Source organism: Gnatocerus cornutus, chromosome 1, assembly GCF_029298725.1.
Source record: "Gnatocerus cornutus isolate USDA-ARS CGAHR chromosome 1, icGnaCorn1.1, whole genome shotgun sequence".
Lineage (NCBI taxonomy): Eukaryota > Metazoa > Arthropoda > Insecta > Coleoptera > Tenebrionidae > Gnatocerus > Gnatocerus cornutus.
The window spans coordinates 11,014,345-11,039,115 of NC_142233.1; the positions used below are offsets into that span (position 1 = coordinate 11,014,345).

The 24,771-nt window shown below is 32.6% G+C and overlaps 3 protein-coding genes and 1 pseudogene across 4 annotated transcripts; 2 read left to right on the top strand and 2 right to left on the bottom strand.

The window, feature by feature from the left end:
* Positions 1 to 1,772: 1,772 nt before the first annotated feature.
* Positions 1,773 to 9,504, top strand: Atg14 (autophagy related protein 14). Its single transcript, XM_088032469.1, has 8 exons — positions 1,773 to 2,194; positions 2,245 to 2,350; positions 2,398 to 2,711; positions 2,761 to 2,936; positions 5,627 to 5,786; positions 5,857 to 6,033; positions 6,482 to 6,611; positions 8,703 to 9,504. The coding sequence occupies exons 1-8, from the start codon at positions 1,998 to 2,000 to the stop codon at positions 8,859 to 8,861; spliced, it is 1,419 nt and encodes a 472-aa protein (XP_087888595.1). The 5' UTR covers positions 1,773 to 1,997; the 3' UTR covers positions 8,862 to 9,504.
* LOC148180351 (uncharacterized) lies at positions 9,494 to 10,190 on the bottom strand. Its single transcript, XM_088032481.1, has 3 exons — positions 9,892 to 10,190; positions 9,716 to 9,844; positions 9,494 to 9,666 (listed from the first exon to the last, which is right to left on the bottom strand). Exons 1-3 carry the CDS (start codon positions 10,030 to 10,032, stop codon positions 9,583 to 9,585), a joined length of 354 nt encoding a protein of 117 aa, XP_087888607.1. The 5' UTR covers positions 10,033 to 10,190; the 3' UTR covers positions 9,494 to 9,582.
* Positions 10,191 to 10,223: 33 nt separating this feature from the next.
* On the top strand, positions 10,224 to 13,390 carry LOC148180352 (uncharacterized). The gene is made up of 3 exons (XM_088032455.1): positions 10,224 to 12,401; positions 12,812 to 12,892; positions 12,941 to 13,390. Exons 1-3 carry the CDS (start codon positions 10,224 to 10,226, stop codon positions 13,019 to 13,021), a joined length of 2,340 nt encoding a protein of 779 aa, XP_087888581.1. The 3' UTR covers positions 13,022 to 13,390.
* A 1,566-nt stretch (positions 13,391 to 14,956) lies between these two features.
* Positions 14,957 to 18,190, bottom strand: LOC148180353 (uncharacterized; annotated as a pseudogene). The gene is made up of 3 exons (XR_015770211.1): positions 17,284 to 18,190; positions 17,151 to 17,204; positions 14,957 to 17,074 (listed from the first exon to the last, which is right to left on the bottom strand). The product of XR_015770211.1 is annotated as an uncharacterized LOC148180353 (transcript).
* Positions 18,191 to 24,771: the final 6,581 nt, after the last annotated feature.

A 24,771-nucleotide genomic window follows, 5' to 3' on the forward strand; every position in this document is an offset into this window, starting at 1 on the left:
AGTAAATGAATGAATGAATGAATGAATAAGAATTTCAAGAAAATCTTGAAAACTCATTGTATAAAAAAATCAGAGATCATCTAGGAAATTTAATCAGGGGTTTAGAAGAAAAATTGGAATATAGAGAAACTAGAGAGAATCTAAAATTAATCTGAAAACGAATACAAAATTTAAAAATATGTAATCTAAGAAATATCAAAAGAGAAATTATACACAAGGCAGGAAAAACCTAAAGAGAATCTGGAACGTAATTGAGGAGTTTCAATCCAAAAAATGCAGGAAATCCAAAAATCCCAATGTAAAGACTATTTAAAAATCGATATAGTATTTTAGAGAAATTTAAAAGGAGTTATTAAAAAAATGTAAATCTAGTGAACTTAAAGAAAATTAAAAGAGAAAACAGAGCAGGGCTTCAGCCGAACTAAATTCTCCATTGGAACTAGAGGCTTTGGTTCCAATTTTTTTGTATTCTAAAACTTCTTTTATAGCCTTATTTGAACTGTTTTGGATTATGTACATACCCTTGTTCCATTTTTGAAACTTTCTAAATCTATTTTTTTGATTCTGACTGATAGTTTTGTCCATAATTTTTTTTAGTTTTTTCGATTTTTTGAATTCACATTTTCTATTCTATTCTTTGATTTTTTGTATTTTATGCTTTGTTTTTCATTTTTGGATTCTCTGAAGTCTTCAGATTTTCGTAGAATTTTCAAAAGATTCTCTATTTTCGACAATCTTTGGTTAAAAAATTCAAAATCATTTTCTTGAAATTTTTGGATCGTATTTTACTCTTTGAACTAGGTATTTGATCAAACCTAAAAACGAAAGTCCTTCAGATTTTTCAGTTTTATGTATTTTCCGTTCAATTAAATTATTTCTCTTTTTCTGAACGTTTTGGATTTCTCATGTGTTTTGGATCTCTTCATCTCTATATTAGTTTTTGAATTTTGCTGTCTATTGAACGCTGGGTATATTTTGAAAAGGTTTTTGGTTACTTATATATTAGTTGAGGAGCAGACTTTCAAAATGCAGTTTGCCCATTTTTTCGCAAATTGAGATATTGGCGCCATTTTATTTTTTGCGAAATTCTCCTCTATTCTAATCGTGAAATTTGTGTGCAAATAGTATATAATTTTCCTCATTTTATTGCCACATGTTTAAAAATGTAAGTTATTTCTTAAAGCAGCTGCAGTTTTTATTCATTCCTGAAAATATGCAATTATGGGCAAACTGCATTTTGAAAGTCTGCTCCTCAGTTATTGTTTTCAATATCTTGCATTCTTTAGACCTCTTCTTTCTCCTGTTATTTTTGAAAATTTTGCTTAACATGTAAAGCCATCTCCAAAAAAAAACAGTTTTTAAATTTCGCGCTTTGTGAAACTGATCAAAATTTTCGCTGACCCATCACAACTCTTGAAAATTTGACGTAAAATCACAGACGACTTGATAAATGTCATCAATTTTGGTAACTTTTGTTTTATTACCAATTACCCCAAAAATTCAAGGTGGGAACTTCGAAGTTTCAATTGAAAAGAACTTTGGAATGTTGCGTACTTTCCATTTCGTTGTCTGATTCCTGAAATACACGGTATACCTAATCACAGTTTATTTAATTTTGTAAAGTTTAAGATCAGTTAAAGTTCACTTAAAAATAAAAAAATGTTTGCATTATCAGTTTTATGGAAACATTTTGATAATTAGTTGATGAATACAAACAAATTCGAATGAATCACAATCGATAAGTTGATTCATTTCCTTCAGCTTACGTCAATTCACTTGTCACGCATTTTAAATTTCGCGGCATAATTTGACAGCTAACTTTGGATTTTTGTTTTAACACGAAACAAACGTGATTTTAAATGATTAATTTGACAAAGTGATTATTATTTCCGTTAAAATTCCTCGTATTTTTTACGTACAATATTCTTCCCTCCAGTGTGCAATGAGTTGATGTTGAACGCAGCGCAATTTGTGTGTATGAATAAATTAGTTTTGTTATGGCTACCAGCAGTTCAGATGAAAGTAGCACTGCTCCCAAAGATTTTCATATTTCCTCATCAATAGAGAGTGGCAGCCGTTTAAGTTTTCCCAGACAAAAGTGCTCGTTGTGCCACAGTTCACGAAAAGTGTTTTATTGCAAAGATTGTATCCACAGTGGCCTATTCTATCATTCTAGACATCAAGTTTCTGAAAGGTAAGTCATTGTGGGGAAAACCGCAACCGAACTGTACTTTCTTGTTTCAGTTACTTGGACAAACGTAAAACCCTTTTAGAGTTAATAGAGAACAAGAAAATTGTTGAAAAGAAGTGTCTTAAGCATTTTGAGTATCGACAAAGAGCTGATGTCTTGGTAAGATGTTTATTTAGTGTTAAACATTTATAAAACTCTTGTTGCAGCACTCTAAAATCAGACAGTGTAGGGATACAAATAGAATTGTTAAACTTGCGGTGGAAGCAAAAAATCAAAGTGTTGACAAGTGTAAAACCAACCTAGAAAAAGTCAAGGAAGAAGTCAGAAGAACAAAGGAGAAACTAAAGAAATATGACCAGAAAGTCTCGCAAATTGAACAATATGCAGCTGATAAACGAGAGAAAGTTGAAAGGCAGTATGAAATTCTTCAACAGAAGCAACAGGAAGTTAAACAACTTGTACGACTCAGAATTGACCAACTTAAATATGTCTTTCCTATTACAAAGGTGGAACCAAAACTGTGAGTCTCGGTGGTTATTTGGGGACTTGGATTAACGATTTTCTTTTAGAGAAGAAGAATCTGTTGATGACATGGTTAGTGCTCTTGCAGAGGCATCACAGACTACCTATATTAGGGATCGCTGGGAGTATACAGATCTTTCAGGTGATTCTAAGGAATTGCAATATTCTATTGTGGAACCCTGCTTGCCAGGCTCAGGAAATTACTCTCTATACAATATGTGGGGTAAGATTGCTATATTAATATTTTATTTGTAGGTACTTCTACAAAACATTAGAAATATTTAACTATTAACTGTGCTGTAACAGAGAATTCTAAGTATCTTATAATATATACATCAATTGTCCCTTAATAACATTTTAAAGTTTTTGAAAATAAGAGGACTCAAGATTGGACGCCATATAATTAAATTAAATTTCATTTCTCACTTTTTTGCATCTTTAGGAAGAAACTATTGTGTTTAGGAAAATTTTTTGATTTTGAATTCGTTCAAATAAAAAGTTTTTAAATTTCCAGCTTTTCATCCAAATTTCTCAAATTTAACACATCCAATAAAGACGTCCAAAGTAGTAAATCCACCAAATCTAATAAAGTTTAATAAAAAAATTTGGATTTTGAGCTCGTCCTGCAAAGAAAAGACGTAAATTTTCAATTTTGGTTCTAAAATTCTAAAATTAAATATTCCAATTAAATAATCCTCAAGTAATAAATCCATCAAATTTCATTGATGTAGCGTTAAAACTAGAGAATAGCATTAGAGTAGCGTTAATACTAGAGAATAGCATTTAATATAAAATTTTGGATTTTAAAGTCGCCCGACAAATAAAAAATTTCAGAATTTGCAGTTTTTGTTCTAAAATTCGTAAATTGAATACTCTGGATAACGAATCCTTAAGTAAATCCACCAAATTTCATAGATTTTAGCGTTAAATTTCGTACGAGTCTATTTAAGCTGAATTAGAAATACACACATCGGAACTTTTTTTACTCACAATTTATTCCAATTTTTTTATTGCGTTTAAACATTGCATATTTTGCCGAATATTTCGTTTTTATCGACAAAAACTTTGTTTTGCATTAAAATTGTCAGTTTCTTGGCTGTGAAAATTGTTTTCATTTTATTTTATTGAGTAAAATCATGTTTACTACATAGTTGTTATTTAATGTTGTTCTAAAATATTGTTCCCCCAACATAATATGAACTTACAACCCTAGGATCTAATTTTTTCAAAAAAAGTCTTAAATTTTTTAAAAAGCTGTATTATATCCTCAATTTTGTTCGAAAAGTTACCCAGTTACCCAATTATCCGATTAATTATCCAATTAACTGACACCGGATATATTTTATATACATATTACAAATTTGTTGTAGACCCAGGAATTAATTTAGATTCTTTCTATTATTATTTTTCTAATAAAAAACTAGAGAATATTACAACAATTTCGTTTACGGTACTGCAACTTTTTATATCTCTTTAGATGTCATATATTTGTAAATTATAAAAGTCGACAACTATTTGTACCCATTTGTAAATTTTTGGCCTAGCACCAATTTTTTTTAAAGCAAATTTATTTAATTTATTTAAATTACAGAGGGAGCATAACGCGTGTTGTACAATATAATTTAAACACATTTAAAACCTTAATTACCTTTGAAATTACAAGTCATGTCTTTGATTAAAGAAACAATCTTGTTGGTGACATACTGAAGATTCTTAAAAAATGTAATCAAACTTCAGAGTGCAGATACTTTTAAAAATTGTTGGACTTTTATAATAATTTGGCAGTTTTTACTTATATTTTGCAGATTATAAGATTTCTTTATATAGAAGACAAAGTGACAACAACAAAACACTTAATCAAAGACATGCTTCAGAATTTCAAAGGTGACTGAGGATGAGTTTTTATTTGGTCATTGTTCTTTCATGTCGGTTTAGATACAGAGGGGTCATTGTAATACGTTTTAAGTAAATAAACACGCAATCAGCTGATAAATGGTAGACCTGATGGCGCCCACTTTTGAATTAAGACGGAATTGTTTAATATACAGAATACATATTATTGTTGGGATTGTTCGCCTTTTATGTTTTATTTAAAAATTTTATCATTTTATTTTAAGTGAAATAATCGTGTATTAATACTCCGATAATTTTGGCGTTAAAAGATTTAGTCTGTCTTGAACTTTAGGTTGAGCTTTTTCAACTATTTTGGCACCTCAGACATTGCCCTTGTTTTATTTGTTTTTTTTTCTTAATGTTAGTAGTTTTTGAAATGGAAGGTATGCATAACAAACTTGTGCATTTTTAGTGACTTCTCATTTCAACACGATTTTTGGTGGCAGAATGAAAGTCACTAAAAATCGTGTAGGAATGAATAAGCTTTAGACTTTTGAACAAAAAATAATGTCATTGTAATGCCGTAATATCAACAGTACCAATAAATGAAAAAAATATTCAAATTTTTAGTCACCCTTTGGTTTATTGTTATTTTATTATACCTCCATAAACTGCAAATACATTTTTGATATTTGTTGTGTTGAGAAATAAACCGTTTAGAATGTTTACCATTCTTCTGATTAAAATTCTCTCTTGTTTTTCTTTAATTGTTGATAACATTTTATGGAATGTGTCTCTTCGTGTTATCTAATCTACTCCTATTGCATTTTACAATTTTAGGGGGCCAAATAAAAGGGGTTTTACATAAATAAATATATTTTTTTTATTTTTACTGGGGATTTTTAAATAGGGAACATTTTGAACCAAACGGTACTGGATGATATATGGAATTTTTGTTAATTAAGCAATTATTTTTTTTTTTAAATCGTCCTGCTCAGATGGACCAAAATATGCTTTAACAGACATTTTATGTTTTTGGACAAATGTTTTCCTAAATTTAACGCATATTTTCTCTTTTAGTATCCAAAAATAAGGACGCTGTCCCCGTAAACCCAAATCCAGATCTTGTAGAACACAATCCAGCTTACAGCATTAGTGCAGCGCTTACTTATACCGCCCAACTCATAAACGTTTTGGCGTTTTATTTCAACGTTCGTCTACCATACCGGATGGTCTACAGGTAACACTTTTACAGTGAAGACAATTCTACAACCTTAGTAACCACATTCTCAACAATTTTCTAATTACAGCGATTTTTGTGGAAGTTCCATGGATGAAGCTCAGTTCACACGAAGAGTGGCTAGACTTAATGCGAACGTGTTGTATTTGTGTTTTTCTCAGAATATCGATTTATCTCACTTGAAAGCATGCGAAACAATCCGGAATTTACTTAGATTGATGGATACCAGCAATCCACATCTGGGGAGGTATGTTTATTTGGATTCTTACTCAGCTTGGGTAGCATAAGCGGCTAAATGGTTCACCAACTAATCATTACACAAGTCAACTAATTAATTCAGAGATATTCTTGAAAACTTTTGACTAAAATTTGTTGACTAGTGTTATGTAAATTTGATCCTACCTTTTATATTTATTAAATTTCACTTAAAATCACTTAACTTTTATTATACATATTTCAGACGCCTCACATTTTCAACTAAATTCAAAGCGTTGAACATAACACATTGCTATCAAAATATTTGACCTTTAGTGTTTAATTATGTAATCTCAATGAACTTTGCAAAAAATCAATTCTTACCTATAAAAAAATAAACACGAAAGATAATAATATCTCCCCAATTTTCGATTGTGCAATAGCTATTTCAATCTAAATAACACCACTCTTTGCTTGCTTCACCTCCTTTTCTCTTCCAGACAAGGTCCTTTCGAAGTCGACGGTCGCAAAGTTGATTCCCTGGAAAAGCCCTTGACTCGAGACTTGGAATTTAGCGGCGATAACACCGATTCAGACGAAGGAGACAGTTTTCACAGAGAATGGGAGACTGTGAGTAATATACAGGCAGCAGCAAAAGAAATGAGCTCATGGCGGGATGGCTTGTACTCCTTGTTAAGAACCTATACCTCCGTGCAAATTTTAGTGGCGGAAGGTGTATGTGAGCGCGCAGTGTATGTAGACTTTAGGGTAATTAGCGGCCGTTGGCAATACGTTTAAAGTAGGGTAGAGTGGGGCACTGTCAAAACAAATTTGTTTACTATAACCTGAAAAGTTTTTAATTTTATGTAATTTCACGTAGACTTCGCGTATACACTCTGATAAGTTGGTTCAAAAACAATCCACGGTAGAGCCTTTCTACATCCGGAGTTTCACTACAAGTAGAAAAAAGTAGAAAAAGTCAAGGCACGTGCGCCTAAAGAAAAGCATTATTTTTCATTCTTTATTGTTGTACTGAACACATTATTGTCAGCAATCAGTGAAAAGTTCAAATTAGTTTCCAATATTTAGGAAGTTGAAATTTATATCATCTATTGACTCTGGCGATGTTTTTTACAAAAACGAGGACTGTTTTTTGAAATTACGACCAAGGTACTGCTGGTACTATCTTCATTCGATTCATGCGATTAATACGAACAACGAACTAGAAGAACTTGCTTAAGTGATAATGATATACATGTCGTATATCGAGCTACTTTACACTTTCTAGGTTTAACAAAAAACTATGCACCTATTCAAGTTTTTGTCAAAATTCAGAACTTCCTAATTTGTATTAACAGGCATTATCACATTTCAAACTGTTCGTTGTAAACAATAGCACCACTACATTTGTATCCTTAATAAATGTCTCGTCTACCTAGTTTGTTGTGAGGTTAAAGTCCTAAACTTTTAATCACAATGGAATAAAAAGCAATAGCACTTTATTTGTAATGCAATTCATCGAAAATTGATAAACTTCATCGTTGTTATTATTTCTGTCAAGTGTCTGTCATCTGATGACAAGATGATGACAACACCAGTGCCAACATACAGTCGTAAAACTACCCTTTCACAGTACAACAAAATACATAAATTCTGTCAAATTTCGTGTACAGTCCCAAAATTTGGACGAATAATGACCTTGAAATGTGGTATTCAAAATAAATGAGGTTTAAGCTTTGTTGAAAATTACAAGTGATATTTGTAAGGTTACGTTTTAATGTATGATGAATCTTAATTTGTAAATGCGCACTATGTTTTTTACATAGCCGTGGATTCATAAATGAATGATTGTAACGATTGGCAAGTTCTATGACATTTGAACTTTTAATTGCTGAAATCTCACGATTTTGTTGTTTTTCTTATGTGAAAAAATCCATGGACGACAACAAAAAGTTTCGAATACTGAATTTTTAGATACGAAATTTTTAATGCCCAATATCTCCGAAACTACGACAGGTAGAAAAAAACGGTGTGCGCCATATTGTTTCTTGGGTTTTATTTTCTTTACAATTCGCTCTCAAATATGCAAAATTCAATGATCATTTTTTTTCGCGAAAAAAAAAATCCGACAATCGATGAAAAATTTAGAATTTTTTGTTTTTTGACCAATCTGAGATGTGGCCAGTTAGACCTCGAATTGCTCTTTCGATTGATTACAACCCAAAGGTTTTTTACAGCGTTTTCGCCCTGAAAATGTTCCTTGAAAATCATCCTGAAAGGACCTTTTGAAAACAGTTTTTAGTCAATATCTCATTTATTTGTGAAGCAAACTTAAGTTATTCGTGCTCATTTAACGCAGAACTTCACGCAGAATCCAAAACTGTGCGAATTTTTAGCGTGCGTCAACAAATAACGTAGTTATGGCCGATGAAAATTTTATTAGCTAACAATTCGTTCTTATATTTTTCGGAAGTCGCTAATTTTTGGAGCATACTTGCGTTATTGGGGCTCATTTTACGCACGGAAATTCCAAATCCAACGATCGACAACAAATAACTGAGTTTATAAATCCACGGCTGTGTAAAAAACATGGTACGCATTTACAAATTTGTTTTATGAGGATGCAGAGTCTATTACACCGAGCAATCCCGCCCATGAGCTCATTTCTTTTGCTGCTGACTGTACAATCCGTTATGTAACTTACTAAATCTTGGCGTTTAGGTACCACATATTCCATGCTCAGACGTGCCCATTGCCCCACCGGTCGTTCAGTCTGCACAAATGATAACAACCCAACAAGCCACAAGTATGGCTGGAGGTCTCGTGACAAGTGCCGCAGCTAGTATTGCTTCAATGTGGCGAGGATTTACCGGAAGATAGTTTTTTTTGTCCTCCATTATTTGAAAAAGAGCGTTCATTTCCATTGCCAATGTTGGTTGTAGAGTAATTTAGAATAAGTTGATAGTGATATTTTTACAGTGAATCTTGATTTGAAATTTTTATATTAACGACTGAAGATTTGACTGCATTTTTAGTAGGGTCTGTGTAACATTGTGACCAATGGTTAACCAACTTAGAGTACTCATGTACTTAGTGAATAACGAATACTTCCTGCTTTTCAAATTTGTAATAATAGCTGTTAGTTTAGTTCCTTCTGTTTTCAGTCCTAGGATGTGCAATTTGGTGTTTATTTCGCGAATAAAATTTCTGCTGTTTTAGCCTGAGCGTTTGTAAAAGCTTTTCCAGGAGATGGGGGTTCAAGAGTGCAGGCCTGACCTGTAGAATGTAATCTTATCCAGATGACACACATGGAGCTAATTTTGTTTGCCAACGTCCTACTTGTTTATCTGTATGAAAGTTTGACACGTTTTTATGTACATTATCCTAGAATGTTTAAATTAGAAGTGTTTTATAATTAGAATTATAATCTCTTGTGATATATTTAAAAACAGTTGTACATTTTTACTATTACGTGTATGTTAAATCATATATTTTAAATAAATAGAAAACTATTGTAATTATACAGGTTTATTTAAATTAAAGAAAATCACATTTATAAAGAGATAAACTGAATTCACGATAACAAACTTACATTCACTGATCATAACTCGTCAGTGTCTAAACCAGCCCAATTGGGGTCGTGTATACCATGAAGGGGGCACTCAACAGGACACCGTCCGTTGCTCTACAAAAATAAATGAGACTTGAAGGGGGCGCTTTCAGGAAATACCTACATGAAACAGTCTATGGCTACGTTGTATTGCATTACTCTTTTTTATTTTAAGGACCAAATTATACTGAATTTCCAATCTCTCAATGCACTGTTCACAAACTGTCTTTGGCAAATTGTCGTATTTCTCAATCTAAAACCAATTGCGTAATTTGCGCACAACCACAACAAACAACTCACTGTGATTGGTAACAACTTAATTTTCTGCATTAATTCTAGTTTTTTCGCTTTGCCACTGTATAAATGAATGACCTTTTTCTTCTGTTCCGAGCATAACCTGCAGATAAAACCAGTCATTACAGCCTTGCCATAGCTTCCCATTTTATGTCGTGATGGGCGTAGTGTCCTCAACTATTTATGGATTAAGTTTGAACGTTTTTACTGCATTCTGGCACTGTATAAATATTTTATAAATAATTACGGACTCATCGCACGAAAAGGAAACAAACATCCGATCTGTCATTAACGTCACCTGTCATTTTTGACAGTTTGGGGGAAAATCAAAAAACCCCATGTTTGAATTGACATTTGAGACGCAACTCGTCCAAGCATGTTTGTATTTATTACTGGTTTCTCAATGTTTTAGTGGTTTTGTGTCTTACATTATGTCGTGTACTCGAAATCAAACGCGGTCAAGCAGAGGGAGAAGAATTAATAGACCTAAATGTGATTGTGGGTGCGAAAGTGGTTTGAAAACACACAACGGAAACGATAGTAAACACCAACAGAAGCCCACACCTAAGAAGAAGCCGCAGAGAATCAAGAAAGCACAGGCAAAGCGTGTGGAAAAAGAACCTGAAAAGACTCTAAAAGTGGTGTTAGAACCCCGAAATAGTAATCGCGAAAAAAGCAGTGAAAAAGTGCAGGGAAAGACAAGTGGTGACCTGCTAAACGTTAGTGTAGTTCTAGAACCGTTGTCATCCACCACAAGATCAGAAAATGGTGATGGAAGCCCCATAAAATCAACAGGAAAGGTTCAAACAAAAAAGGGGAAAACTACCCCATTAGACACAAAACCAGAAAGGATTAATGTAAGCCCTATAAAATCATCAGCAAAACTTCAATCTCAAAGGGACAAAAACGGAAAAACTGAGCCATTACATACAAAACCAACAAATATTAATGTAAACCTCATAAAACCATCAAGAAAGCCCCAAACTGAAAAGGACAAAAAGGGGACAACTGTGCCATTAGACACAAAATCAGAAAATACCATTGTAAGCCCATTAAAACCGCAAGATGAAAACAAAAAAGGAAAAACTGTGCCATTAGAATCATCCACACCCATCAAGAAACCAGCCAGAAGGAACGTACCTAAAGTTACCCCAGAAGCAAGAGAGAGTCTGCCAAAACCCCCCAAATTACGTACAAGACAAGATATTGAGTATGCTGATAGTAGCTTGGAGGAAACTGTTTGTAATGAAACGTTGAGCACAAAGAAATTGCCGATTTATAGACAGCAACAGAATGAGAACAAGCAAAAAAGGCCAATTGATGACTATGAGTTTGATTCTGATAGTGAAAACACAAAGAAACAGAAGAGAAAGAAATCTGAGGTGGATGATGCATCACTTGAAAACTTCCTCAGTAAAGCTGTTGAGAAGAAAACCAAAACCACTGTTAAGAAACCAAGAAAGAGGAATGGAAAGAAGAAACAAATCATTATTGATGAAGTTTCCTTCAATCCAAAGACTGGGAAGTTTGTTAACAATGTGAAGAAAGTCATTGTTAAAACAGAACCAGAGAAGAAAACTTCATTTCAATCAATTGAAGTACCTAGGCAGGATGTCAACAATAGCACCCTTAATATCATAAGCAGTGATGAATCGACCAGTACCATCAATTTCCAGTCTCCAAGAGTGAAGATCCTCAGTGATGTTCACTTGACTCCTAGAAATGAGCTGTTTTTAAATATAGCCAGTCCTAACTCATTCAGGAATGTTTCACCAAACGCCAACAGTACCATGGTAAACAATAAGGTATTAACCCCATGGAGGTTCAATGATATAAATATAAGAAGAAATCCCCATTTCCTAACGTTAAAGAAATCGTCATTACCATGTATTAGCCAAGAAATGGTCTTGGATCATATTATGGTAGACAGATTAAATGAATCCTCAAGAACTTATGAAAAGCAACCTGTAGAGAAGAGTGTGCAGAAACAACTCGTTCAGGCTACATTGCACGACTACCTCGACTGTAATAAAGAAAATGAAGAAAACCACAACGTTAGTCTCTTTGATTACGACCAGTTTAGCCCAGTGAAGAACAGGAGTAAACTTTACAATGTACCTAGTACTCCAAAACGCAGAATTTTGGGGGAAAAGAACGAAAATCAAGTGGTTTCTTCAACAGTTGGAGATCCAATCTCACCAAAAGCTAGATCTCCAAAGAAAAATAATGAAGTTGATCTCAATTTTGGTTTTGATTCAGAAGATGAGGGAGTTGATAGTGAGAAAACTAAGAACGAGGGTCGCAAACCGTTCAGGCTATCAGTTAACCTGAATGATAAGAAATATCAACCGAAACGGAAAGTGAAGTTTCAGAGGAATGAAGCTGAATCTGTGGTTGAGAGTGAAGAAGAAGAAGAAGAAGAAGAAAGCTCTGAGGAGGAGGAAGGCGATGGGGACAATGAGAACAAACAATGCCGGCTGTTTGAAGATTTTGATACCACAACTGACTGTCTTGAAGTAAGATTTCTTTTTGTTCGTTTTTCTCTAATATTTAATTATAATGATAAAGATAATCTGCAGGGATTGTTTTACAATTCCTGAACGCCACAGGAGTTTCTTTGTTCCGTCTAAAAATACCGTCTTTCCCGCCCTTGAAAATCATGAACTTCTTGACATTCGATTATAAAATTAATTTTCTCGAACGCTCAACTTTGCCAAACTGACAATTATAGCTCAATATTGTCTTTGTATCTAAATATAATGACATCTGCTCACGTTTAGTGTCCACGAGCTTTATATTTTCATTTGTTTTGGCATACGTGGTGACAACCTGACAACACATGTGTGATGCAACGGTGTGATTTTACATATTTTAAGAAAAAAAAAAAGAAAATTGCTCTTTTTTTTATTGTTTGTTTTATTTGTAGATGAAACAGCGAAAACGGAAGTTTGATGGTGATTACAGAGAAAAGCCAAAAAGGCGTAAGGATCTGAGGACTAAGGATGAGGTAATGATAATTTTTGAAATAAGAAAATGTTACAACTTTGTATTTTAGGAAGAAGAAGCGGAGAAATGGTACAGAAGTTTTAATTCCATGTGTGCTGAAATTGAAGAGTTTCCACTTGAAATTGAATGAAGCACGACTGATTTTTCACAGAATTTTTATTTCGTTGTTGTTAATTCACCTTAAAGCTTACTATATTATTTTTTGACTTTATAAATCATTTTAACTTTATTAGAAATATGTACCTATTTATTTTTTTTTATTTAATAAATTAGTGTAGTGACCTAACATATCTTGTTTTTATCTTTGAACATTTTTTTTCTTTTGAAAGTCAAAGAAGAAAAAGCAGAAAATCCCACTTGTGGGCATTCCCGTTACTTTTATTTTGTTTTTTTTTTATTCTTACAGTGTCAACGTGAAACGCCAAATGACTACATATGTGTGCATCTTTTCCTGGCAATCACTGTAAACTAAAGATAATAAATAACATGCAACCGTTAACTGTAAAGAACGCATTTTTTTAATACCCTAAACTTTCTTTGTTCTTCTCTGTGAAAGACAGAGCTCGAGTTTTTGTGATTTTTATTTTCTGAAATTATTAAATTGTTCTTACATTCGTGTTTTGGCCTAACAGTGTTTTAATATTTTGCCATCTGGACTCTAGATTTTTTTTCTCCAGAATTATTGATTGTATCCAAAGACTGGATTCTGTAGCAAATGCATGCATATTTTGGACATTTTCTATGCATTTTTTGCATCATATTTGAAAAAACTGCAGAGTAGAGTTTCTTTGATGAAAATAATCTTCATGGCCTGCACGTATGGGACAATTTTTAACTGTATTTTCATTGTAAAATAAGTTTTATAGCATTTTCATTGAAGAAATGATTTTGGAACCTAATATGTAATACCTCAAAATTTGTTCAGTTAACACGAATAACATCCGGTGCCGAAAGATATTTTTCCTAATTTGTATCTTAAAAATTCCTAAGTTGCTATGGAAACAAAGCTACTCTAACATTCCGTATCGAAATGGATATTCTAGCACTGAAAACGAATTGGAAAATAGCGAAAATAGCTCTGTTACAAGAACAAATTAGGAAAAATAATATAAAAACCTCGTTCATAAGGCCATTTAGGCACTCATCCATTATAAAACTCGCGGCTTTGCCGCTCGTTTTATAAACTTGGATTCGTGCCTAAAAAATTGCCTTATGAAACTCGGTGTTTTAATATACTATTTTCTATTTCGCGTTCATAATGAAGATATTTCGATACGCGTTTGAGCGTATTTCGGTATCGTAATGGACCAATCCCGTGCCAATATTTCCAGGAACATATATTTTTCTTAGGTTTGTAGCAGACAAACCGGCAACCTGCCGTCAACGTTGACAGTTTAGATTTTGGTTTTGATAAACCATGATAAATCGATCAATACACCATTATTTCTTGTTGTACTTGGCTTAATAATTCATCGAAGAAAAACTCTTTGGATGCAAGAGAACTATCATGATCATGATCAACATCTTCGCTTTCTTGGCTCCCTTGCGCTCCGATAACCTCAAAACGTCACACCTGTCAAACTGACTGAAATTGGATTTGGCTACTTTGAATTTTTTCCCGAACTTTTTGCAAATGCCATCTACCCTAAAATTCCCTAGATTTAGAAATCAAGTTTTTTCGTTTAAAATAAGGCGAAATAGAAAAAATAGCGTATGATACTTGTTCTTAATGCATTTTGCCGCACTTACTACTTACTACTTTAAAAACGTGCGTGCGGCAAAATGTTCATTATGAAACGCGTTTCATAATATACTATTTATTTCTGGACCAATCAAATTGGGGCATTTAAAAATTATCGAAATTTTGGCCAACACTTATCCAAATCCCTCGGTTCCAATGAAAATGAAAGAAATTAGTCCCAAAACGTATTAAAATCATTGAAAGAGGTCAAAATTTCTCATTTTTCGATATCCCAAAATGATCAGCATTGCTACATCAATAACAGTGCAACAAGCAAAGACAAAGAAATGCTCTTTTTTCACAAAATTTTATTAAATAAAGAGAAAGCAAAACATTATGAGTCTCAATATCATAACACCATTCTCACTATCAGTTCTATCATCAGACAACAGGTTTATTTAATTTTACATGAGTTGATATCAGTTTTGCAACATGCTTTTCAGGATTAACTTGAATTACACTTTCCCACTCGGATGTATCTCGAAAGACAAGCATATGAGTAGTATGATCACCATCCACAGCAAGGCCTATAAGAACGTACTTCTTAAATTCAATTGGAGACTTCAGCACCTGTAAATTTCTGCCAGTGCCAGCTTCACCGCCGGGTTCGCCTTCTGCTGTTTTTTTACAAGGTAGAAGTTCAACTATATCCTCTGCGGCAGCAAGGGAGCTTTTTTTCGTAGATCTAATTTTGCCAGGTTCATCAGTAGCATCCTGATTGAATTTAACTTCAAAGATAATGGCGAAGTCGCCGTGACGTCCCCAAACATCAATGTAGACAACATGTTGCTTCTGGTCCTTGTCATCAACAAATTGAACTGCATACTCCATCTCACCATTATCATATCCAGCATAATGCTTCAAGATTGCCAATATGTGGCCGCATATTGTACGTTCGCTGTTACACTTCATATTCTTAAAAATACATTTCAAGTCTGTACAGAGTTTACCTAGACCCTTCTGAAACTCTGTAGAGTTTTGATTGGGTAGTGACTTGAAGAACTCTCCGCAACTAGTCAATTTTGATTGAATATCGTCGGCAAGACTTTCATAGTAAAGCTTGAACATATTTTTGAAAATAGTTTTAATTTCAAGATTTGGGACTTTTACATATATCTTCACGTTCCCATCAGAATTTTTTGTTGGTTTTTCTACATTGTGTGCCAAATAACCTCGTTGTAAGAAAAAGTTGAAAACTTCATCTCGGTTCGGCTTCATTTTCTTACGATACAGCCCGAGAATATGTTCAACACTTATTGCCCTTTTATATGTGATTTCAATGGTACCAGAATCGCCATAAACCAAGATTTGAATAGCACTCATTATTTCGACAGATTTCCGGAGTATTGGCTGAAGTCTTTCCGTCAAAAAACCTCCGTCCGGCCAAAAAGTCCACACTTCCATATTTGTATCTTCCATGTATTTAAGGAGGGAGAATAAATAGTATCTGGCAGCTTCTTTCTTGTTGTCATCACCAGAAAAGGAACGCTGATAATAGCCGTTGTATCTTACGTTGATGTCGCTAATTATCTTGTTGGTCTTCTCAGCATCTCCCTGTGAGCCACAGAGTCTCTTCACTAAAGTATCAACCTCTTGAGCAGTCAACCCGTAATATTTAGAAAATCTAGGATCGCTCAAGAAGTATACCGGCACTGTGTTGTCCATAGGTGCCAGTCCGGAATTGACAAATCTGCAAATGCCAGTCATCAAGGCAGCTTCAAGTTGTAACAGTTCATCTATCGGCTTCAAAATCGAACATAGCACATTAGTGATAACACTTCCTATCTCACGTACTTGTTTAAGAACAAGCTCACTCTCCATGGCGGCTACACAAGGCTTGTCAACTTCATCTACCAAAAGCACTGGTTTTCTCCCCCAGTGCATCTTCAAGCTCCTAATCAAATTCTGCAAACCATTTATCACTTCCTCCAACAAGAGACTCTTAAGGTCAACATTTCTGTAGTTGAACCAGTTTGTACATATTTTTTTCAATAGGTGGCCACGACTTGCACAGCACAAAACCATATTGCTTCTGTCTCGCTTTTGGCGCTACAGTCTATGAAATTTAATAAAACTACTGGATGACGTCCAAAATGTTGGATGACAAATTGTTCTTGTTTCAAGATCAGACATTCTTCATATTGTATGCCCTCAAACTGTCTAAGAAATACTTTCATGTTCTGTGAGGGATTCGATCTGAGATCTTCCATTGTTCGGTCCTTTGCAACATCTTCCTTTGTTTTTGTATTTTTATCTTCAATGTCGCAGAATAAACGAATCATACGAAGGTTGATAGTTTTGCCAAATTTTGATGGTGACTTTCTTCCTCCTGTCTTTCTCCCTTCCCAGTAGTAATTCCTTTATTAGCATTGTTCTATCCACAAATCCGTCTGAGTTGGCAACCACTTCAAACTCCTGAGTACCTAGATCGGTGGGAGTTAGCTGTGAAAGAGAAGAAGCATTACACTTAACAATTAGCACAAGCCATTAGGGAATCGAGTTGAAAATTTTATGTTACCTTTTTGGAAGGTAATGGTGTGCTTGTTCTTGCAGCGTCTTCCGTTGGTGAAATCTGCATGTGAAAACAAACAAAAGTTAATTATCTTGAACTGGAGAATAATGTAAAAAAATTGGAATAAATGTAAACTTACCTTCGACATATTCGCAACCGAATTTACGTCGTCTGCCAACTTCTGCCGTTTACAATCTGATGAAGACATCAAGCTGCAAACAGATTATAGTAGTAAAGTTGATGAAAAGTATTAAAATACAAAGTAAAAACAAAACAAGAGGCCGATTCGGTCAGTGAGTTTGATGGCTGTGTAACGCTGTTAATGTTTCTAATATTAGTCCCTTTTTTAGTGGTTTTCATACTTTTTAAGTCAAGTTTTGGTTTAAAATCATCACAGAACTTAATATTTTTTAATTTAATGTATTTTGCCTTTTATGAAATTATCTAGAAAAACGTGTTATAAATAAGAATTAAAAAAAAACATCTCAATTTACTGGCTCAATGTTTTCGAGGTTGTTTCGTTGACCATAGTTATAATTAATAAAACAGAAAAGTATTAGAATTTATGCAATATTTGTTGATATGTAGTTTGAAACAGTAGAATGCAATTTTATACAAGTGATAATAATTCAAGTCGTCGACGGCCACGGATAATCCGCTGCACAAAAAATCCGCGTCCGGATAATCGATAACCTACTGTATTTATTATTTACTACTCAATCGGACACTAATCTCTTTTACTGAGACTACTACTAGATAATACAGGGTGATTTTTTTAAAACGGCAGGCGTTGTAGAATTTTTATTTATGAACCGATTTCAAAAATTTAAAAAACAAATTAAATGTTTTTAAATTCCTATAAACTGATTATTTTAAAATTTCAGTCAGTTTGACAGGTGTGACGTTTTGAGGTTATCCGAGCGCAAGGGAGCCAAGAGAGCGAAGATGTTGATCATGATCATGATAGTTCTCTTGCATCCAAAGAGTCTTTCTCCGATGAATTATTAAGCCAAGTACAACAAGAAATAATGGTGTATTGATCGATTTATCATGGTTTATCAAAACCAAAATCTAAATTGTCAACGTTGACGGCAGGTTGCCGGTTTGTCTGCTGCAAACCTAAGAAAAATAAATGCTCCTGGAAATATTGGCACAGGATTGGTCCATTACGATACCGAAATACGCTCAAACGCGTATCGAAATATCTTCATTATGAACGCGAAATAGAAAAAAGCCATTTTGCTTTGGGGGTATTTAAAAGAAGGGCTTTTATTTGTCTAATTTTTTTACCAGTCGCCATTCCGACCGGTGAATTTTTCGCATGCGCCAATGTATTGGTCTAGAAGTAAAGACATTTTGGGGTGACTCAAAACAAGGAATTCTGTAAGGTTTTTTGGGTGCTTTTAACGTAATTAGGTTTGATTTTGGATGATTTTCAACAGTTTTCTCATGTGCCCAATTTCTGATTGGCTATTGATTTTACAACAAGAAAAGAAACTTTTGAGTATTTTTTGGTCGCATTAAAAACCATGATTTTTGAAGGATTTTATGTCTTTTTCGGTTGTTAACTTTTGGGAAAACATAAATTTTTAGGATCCTGCCTTGTTTCGTAAGGCGCCAAATATACCTCTTTGATTTGGTCTTGTTTTTACTTTTTTTTGCATGCGTCAATTGGTCTGGTCCAGAAATACAAAGCCATTTGGAATGTCTAAAAACAAGGATTTGGAAAGTTTTTCAGAGTGCTTTTGAGATGATTTTGCATTATTTTGGGAGATTTTAACAGTTTTTTCGTGTGCCCAATTTTTGGTGGTCTACTCATATTTGGGTACTTTTGGGGTGGATAAAAAATTAATGCTTCTTGAGAGGTTTTAGGCCTTATTCGGTCCATGGTCCAGAAGTAACATTTTAAACTCTACTCATCGTAGAAAATCAATCTACAATCGTTAAAATTTATTCTTCTGAAAACGTTTCAAAAATGCAGAGCTCCGTTTTGTTTCTTATAATTTCAATATTTACGATTGAATTTTAATATAATTAGCGCCAGTTTGAAACATATCTTCCTCCGTTTTTTTTTAAATCTTCTGAAAACCGGATTTTGAGTCACATATTGCCAAATTTTATTTTTCCAAAAATGCGTCAAACATCCAGAGCTCCATTTTCTTTATAGATACAGTGAGGAACTTTTCCCCGATTATGATTATTATGAAATTAGTTAAATATTAATTATAAATAATTAATGATATGTATGTACTCGTACGTTAATTTTCTTTTCTTATTATTAAAATAAACAGAAAACTTTAAATCCTAAATACAAATATGCTTATTGTATGAACAATGTTTTGTTTTTTTTTGTCCATACCTGATTTTTGCAATTACGTTTAATTAACCATAATTGAGCATGAATTCATATATTGCTTTTGATTTTTTCATTTTAAACCAGTGAGTAATTCCGATTAGAGCAGTCCATGCTATGACTATATTAGGAATTTTTTGTGCGTTTATCTTTGTTTATTTTGTAAATGTAAGGTATAAATTCAAAGTTGCTAAAATGAAAAAAACTTAAATTTTAAAAATCTTATCATCTTAAGTAAGCAGTGCACGTTTTTTACGATATGTTCAGGGTCAAAAATCTGTAAACGACTTGCATTATTTATTTTATTACCTCATTCTCAGAATGTATTTTGGGTTGCGTTTATGTCTGAAATTCATGAAAATTCTTCTGAGACATTTCTGAACAAAAATAATGTTGAGGTTTTTTTTAATTGTACGGTACATACACAATTATTATTAAAATTGAAAAACTTTATATCTCTTCTTGAAAAAATATCGAAATTTGCACACTTTAGTATAAACTGCGTTCTAAAATACCTTAACAAATTCATTGTTCATTTAAACAAAGAAAATACCGCATGATGATAATAGACCCACTACTACAAGTGCGCGCTACTGCAACACGTGTGTTACAACAAATAAAACATGTCAACATTGTGAGCACAAAGAAACAAAAAACTTCGTTTTGCCCATAAATTTTATCGAGGTAGAGTCGCTCCATAAATAATCATGGAAAAGTGGAGCAATTGAAAGAAACAGACAAGTGGTCACTGTTTATGCAATTACCTTTTTTGTAATCGGTAAAGAAAAATTAATTGGGTCTTTATAACACTGCAGGATAGATGAAAAAGTAATTCAGAATGTAAAAATATCACATTACCGTTCGGTGCCCATATAAATTTGTAGTACTGATTATGAGAAGATTACCAATACAATGAAAAGGATATTTAAAGACGACACGACTTAACTTTTATTTATTCAAGAACAAATAACCGAAATTTAACTCCGAACCGGAAATGACCACCGAGAGCCATATCTCTTAATTTATCGTTGTGGTTTCGGTAGCCACGCTTTAGAGGGATTGCCGCTGTATTTTTTTTTTCTTTTCAGCGATAAAAATTTGTATCTCATCATGCTCATCAAGCATTCATTGTTATTATTGACCAAATAGCTATCATAAAAATTATGACTAATGACATGCTTTCCTGCTATTGTTTAAAATCCACACTTACATTGTATGTTGTGCAATAAACTAAATCTAATTGTACAAAGACTAATGATACAATCAAATTGTTGATTTACCTTACAGTAGGTATAGTAGATGGTTTTATACAATAAATTGTAATTCTAACAACCAAAAATGTTTTTTTCTACAAAATATTTTGTAAAAATTACTAAACTTGCAACTTCAACTTTTAACTAAAATTGAAAGTAAAGCTTAGGCTGGATTTGGTCTTCAACATCTTAAAGACTAACCGATTTTATCCATACTATGAGAAATAAGCATTTAACACGATACGATTTTAGTCCCTGACTAGAAATTAGTGAATTTGTGAGACTCTTTCTTAGCTTTGGTTATTATATAAATATTCTGAATGAAGTTACGTATAGGTATGTCATGGCAAAAACAAAAGCAATCTTTTCCTGCAGAAAATTTTCGTAGGCGCTAAATTTAAAGTGCAGCCCTGTGATTGGTCGTTTTGCAAAGCGTTTTTTTTTAAACTCCGGTAGTTCAGGAAGTAACTGTCACATTTGTCAAATTGTTTCCAAATTGTAGGAGCTTCATCATTCAGCAAAAAACTTGTTTGTGTTATTTTCAGGTATGTCATAATTTTATGTTTTTCATTAGGTATTTATTATATTTTGTAATTAGCTACTAAAAAAATTGTCCGTTGCTTGTGGAGCCATCTATTAATCAAAATCGACATGTATCCATTACAGGTATCTAACTTTTCCTTTTTCTCTCCAAGATATAAAGGTATAAGAGATCCTAAAAACAATTTAACATATAAACAATCTGAAAAAAATACAAGATTTTGAAAATCTAATGAGATTTGGTGGATTATTTGAGGAAAGATAATCTAAATTTTGTTGAAAATCTAGCAGCAGTTCCACACGAACTGAACCTGACACATTAAAAACTAAAACATCTTGCAGAAACATAATTTTGTTAAAAATCGAATATATCAATCTTAAATTAACCAAAACCATGAATGGTTGAATTGTTTGCTTCTTGACACTTTAAATAACCACCTCCTTTTAACTACACTTTCGTTCATCTATTTAATTAAATTTTTCGCTTAACTTCACTTTTTTTTTTCACTCAAAATATAAATTCCAAGAATTTAAAATTAGTGGACAAATCAGTTTGAACTATTTACTTAACACATCAGATACTGAATACATAAAAAAGTAATTTCATAATTTGTTTTTGAATTAAAACTTTGTTAAGAAAATTTGTCACACCCGTGACAATATTTTAACAAAAGCTGGCAAAACTGGTTGAAATCTGTGGAGTTAAAAATTGATAATTTGTATACAAAGTAACAAATTGATAATGCAGTTTTTGCACTAATTAAAGTTAAAAGATATATTAGAGAAATACTGAAAAAAAAAGTCACGGGTGTGACAATTGTTAGATCGGACTTTCCAAATTTGATGATTTAAGGCTTAAACAAGTACACACAGTTGGTTTTAACAACTCCTATTAAAATGCTCACATGTTAAAGAAACTCTGGAGGCACAAATAAACGTATCGTTCACAGAAAGGTAATCAACAATTCTGCTAAGGATTTCTTCTTGAAAGCAAAAAATCAATTAATAATATAAATATTTTGTATACTGGTGAATTCAAAGTCAAAATATCTGAATCAACTAAGTAAAAATATTCAAGCAATCAATACCAAATATCCAACAATATCTCATATTTTGTCTAAATAAAGAAGTTAGTTAAGGGTGGATGTAGGTATGTCTAGCGGATATAAGTACACTCGACCAATTTGTGAAACCGAAACTGGGGGGTGTGGGCGCCTTCGCCTGTGTAAAATATAACTTACTTTGTTCAAAATGTTACAAGCATTAATAAAATTAGTCTTTCTGCTACATTATTTTCATTTTTTAGCAACGTTTATTTAACAAGTTTTGCTTTGTCACACCCGTTACAGTTTTCTAAAAAATACAGTGCACAGTTGAATTGGTTATTCTAATTGCAAAGAGGCTTAAAATGTGTGCCTATAGTTCATATATTTGTGTACTAAAGGAGAAGGAATCTGACTTTTGTGATTCGCAGAAATATAGAAAAATGTTATTAAAAACAATAAATTTAATTTGTACGCGTCACACCCGTGACACCACAAATTAATTTGCTGCTCTATGATCTGCAATCGTAACTTAACAAATTTTATTTGGATAATTTGCAGCACTTTAACCTACCTGATAACAGTGTACTTCTGCTTGAAAAAACTCTTAGTCGTAAATAAATTAAAAAAATGTTGTCATTTTGTCACACCCGTGACATATGGAATTGCTGCTAAAGAGAATATGAAAATGTAATGCGAGAATTTGGAAAAATTAGATAAATCTGAAAAGAAACTATTTGTAATCTTAAAAAAAATCTAGAATATCCAGAGAAATTGAAAAAAATCTGAAGAGAAGCCATAAGCATGAGAAGATGCTAATAAAAATCTAACGAGAAAATCTAAAAAACTGTGCATTTGCTTTAGTATATAGACACTCTATAACAATGAAAGCACAGATTTCGGTTTTCTTTTTGTACATAGGTACATACATATTGTGTTCCAACAATTTTACAAGATACTTTAATAACGTTTTTGTTATTATACAGAGTGTCTCTTTAAATTCATCTTAAATTCTGATTAACTTCTGTGTAAATTCTTCTTAAATTCTTTAGATCTTTTTTTTGATAATATGGGTAAAGGAATCCAAAAAAAAAGTGTTTCTTTGTTTTTGATTGTGAGTTTTGATGTATGTTTGTGGGGGTTGAAGATGACCAATGAATGAATTGGACACGAATAAATAAATAAAGTATGAATAGATTGTGAAATAACGATAAACATAAACAATCCAGAAGAAATATTACAAAAATTCAAAGACAATTTACCATAATTTAGAGAGTTAAAAAACCTGCTAGCTTTGAAAGTCTAAGAAAATTCTAACAAGAATGACAAATTTCAAGGAAGTTTAGAGAATATAAGAAGAATATAAAGTTCTAAAGCGCGTCTAACGACTATTAAAAATACAAAGAAAGTTTGAACATTATTAGTGGAATCTCCTACTTTGATTAAAAAATATTTTTAGGCGATTTAAACTGAAAATGGAATTTATAAGCCCTAAAAGGGGCGTAAAAGTAAGCCTTTTCTGGCCGCAAACATTTTTGGCCGATCTATAGTGGCGATCCATATTGAAATAAAAAGAAATGAAATGGAACTCAAACACATTTTAATTTTTTTTTATTTTAACTTCAAACTCGGTTTTCAACAAATTTTTAAAAAATTGAAGTAAGCTCCTTTACTGCCTAGTTCAAAACGGTACTAATTTTATTAAAATAGAAAAGTCAATTTTGAAAATTTAATAAAAAAAAACAAAATAAAGTTCTTCTTTTTAAACATTTTCAGAATAATAAACTTAAAGAAATCCGGTTTCCAGAAAATTTGAAAAAAAATCAGAGTAAGGCCTGCACTGTAGGCCTTAAAACAACGCTAATTATACCTATTAGAAATTAAATCGCCAATTTTGAAATCATTAGAAACAAAATAGACCTCTGCATTTATAATACATATTTAAAAAATATATATTTTTTTAATTTCTGACTGTAACCCTGTTTCCAGCTAATTTTGAAAACTGTTGGCATCTGAATGGTGCTCTAATTATATGTAATACAATTAAATCAATACAAAATGTGGCTTCGCATTTTTACATCTTTCCAGTCTTCAGCAAATTTTGAAAAAAAAATTGTGATATGTGTCATATTTACCTTCTAAAATGGCAGTAATTAGATTACACTCAAATTGGATAGACAGGATTAGAAATACAAAAAAAGGCGAAATGCGGCTCGCATTTAATACCTTTCCAGCAAATAATTTCAAAATAGTAAATAAGATTTATTTAATATAGAGATTTACTTTAAAAAGACAATAAATACAGACTGTCCGGAAAGTGGCGCACCACCTTGAAAGGGGATAATTGGGTGATCCCCCAGAGTACAAAAAAATGTTAAAAAAAATTTCAGACTCTCTGTTTTCGCAGGAGGACCAAAAAAAAAATTAGGAAAATGGCA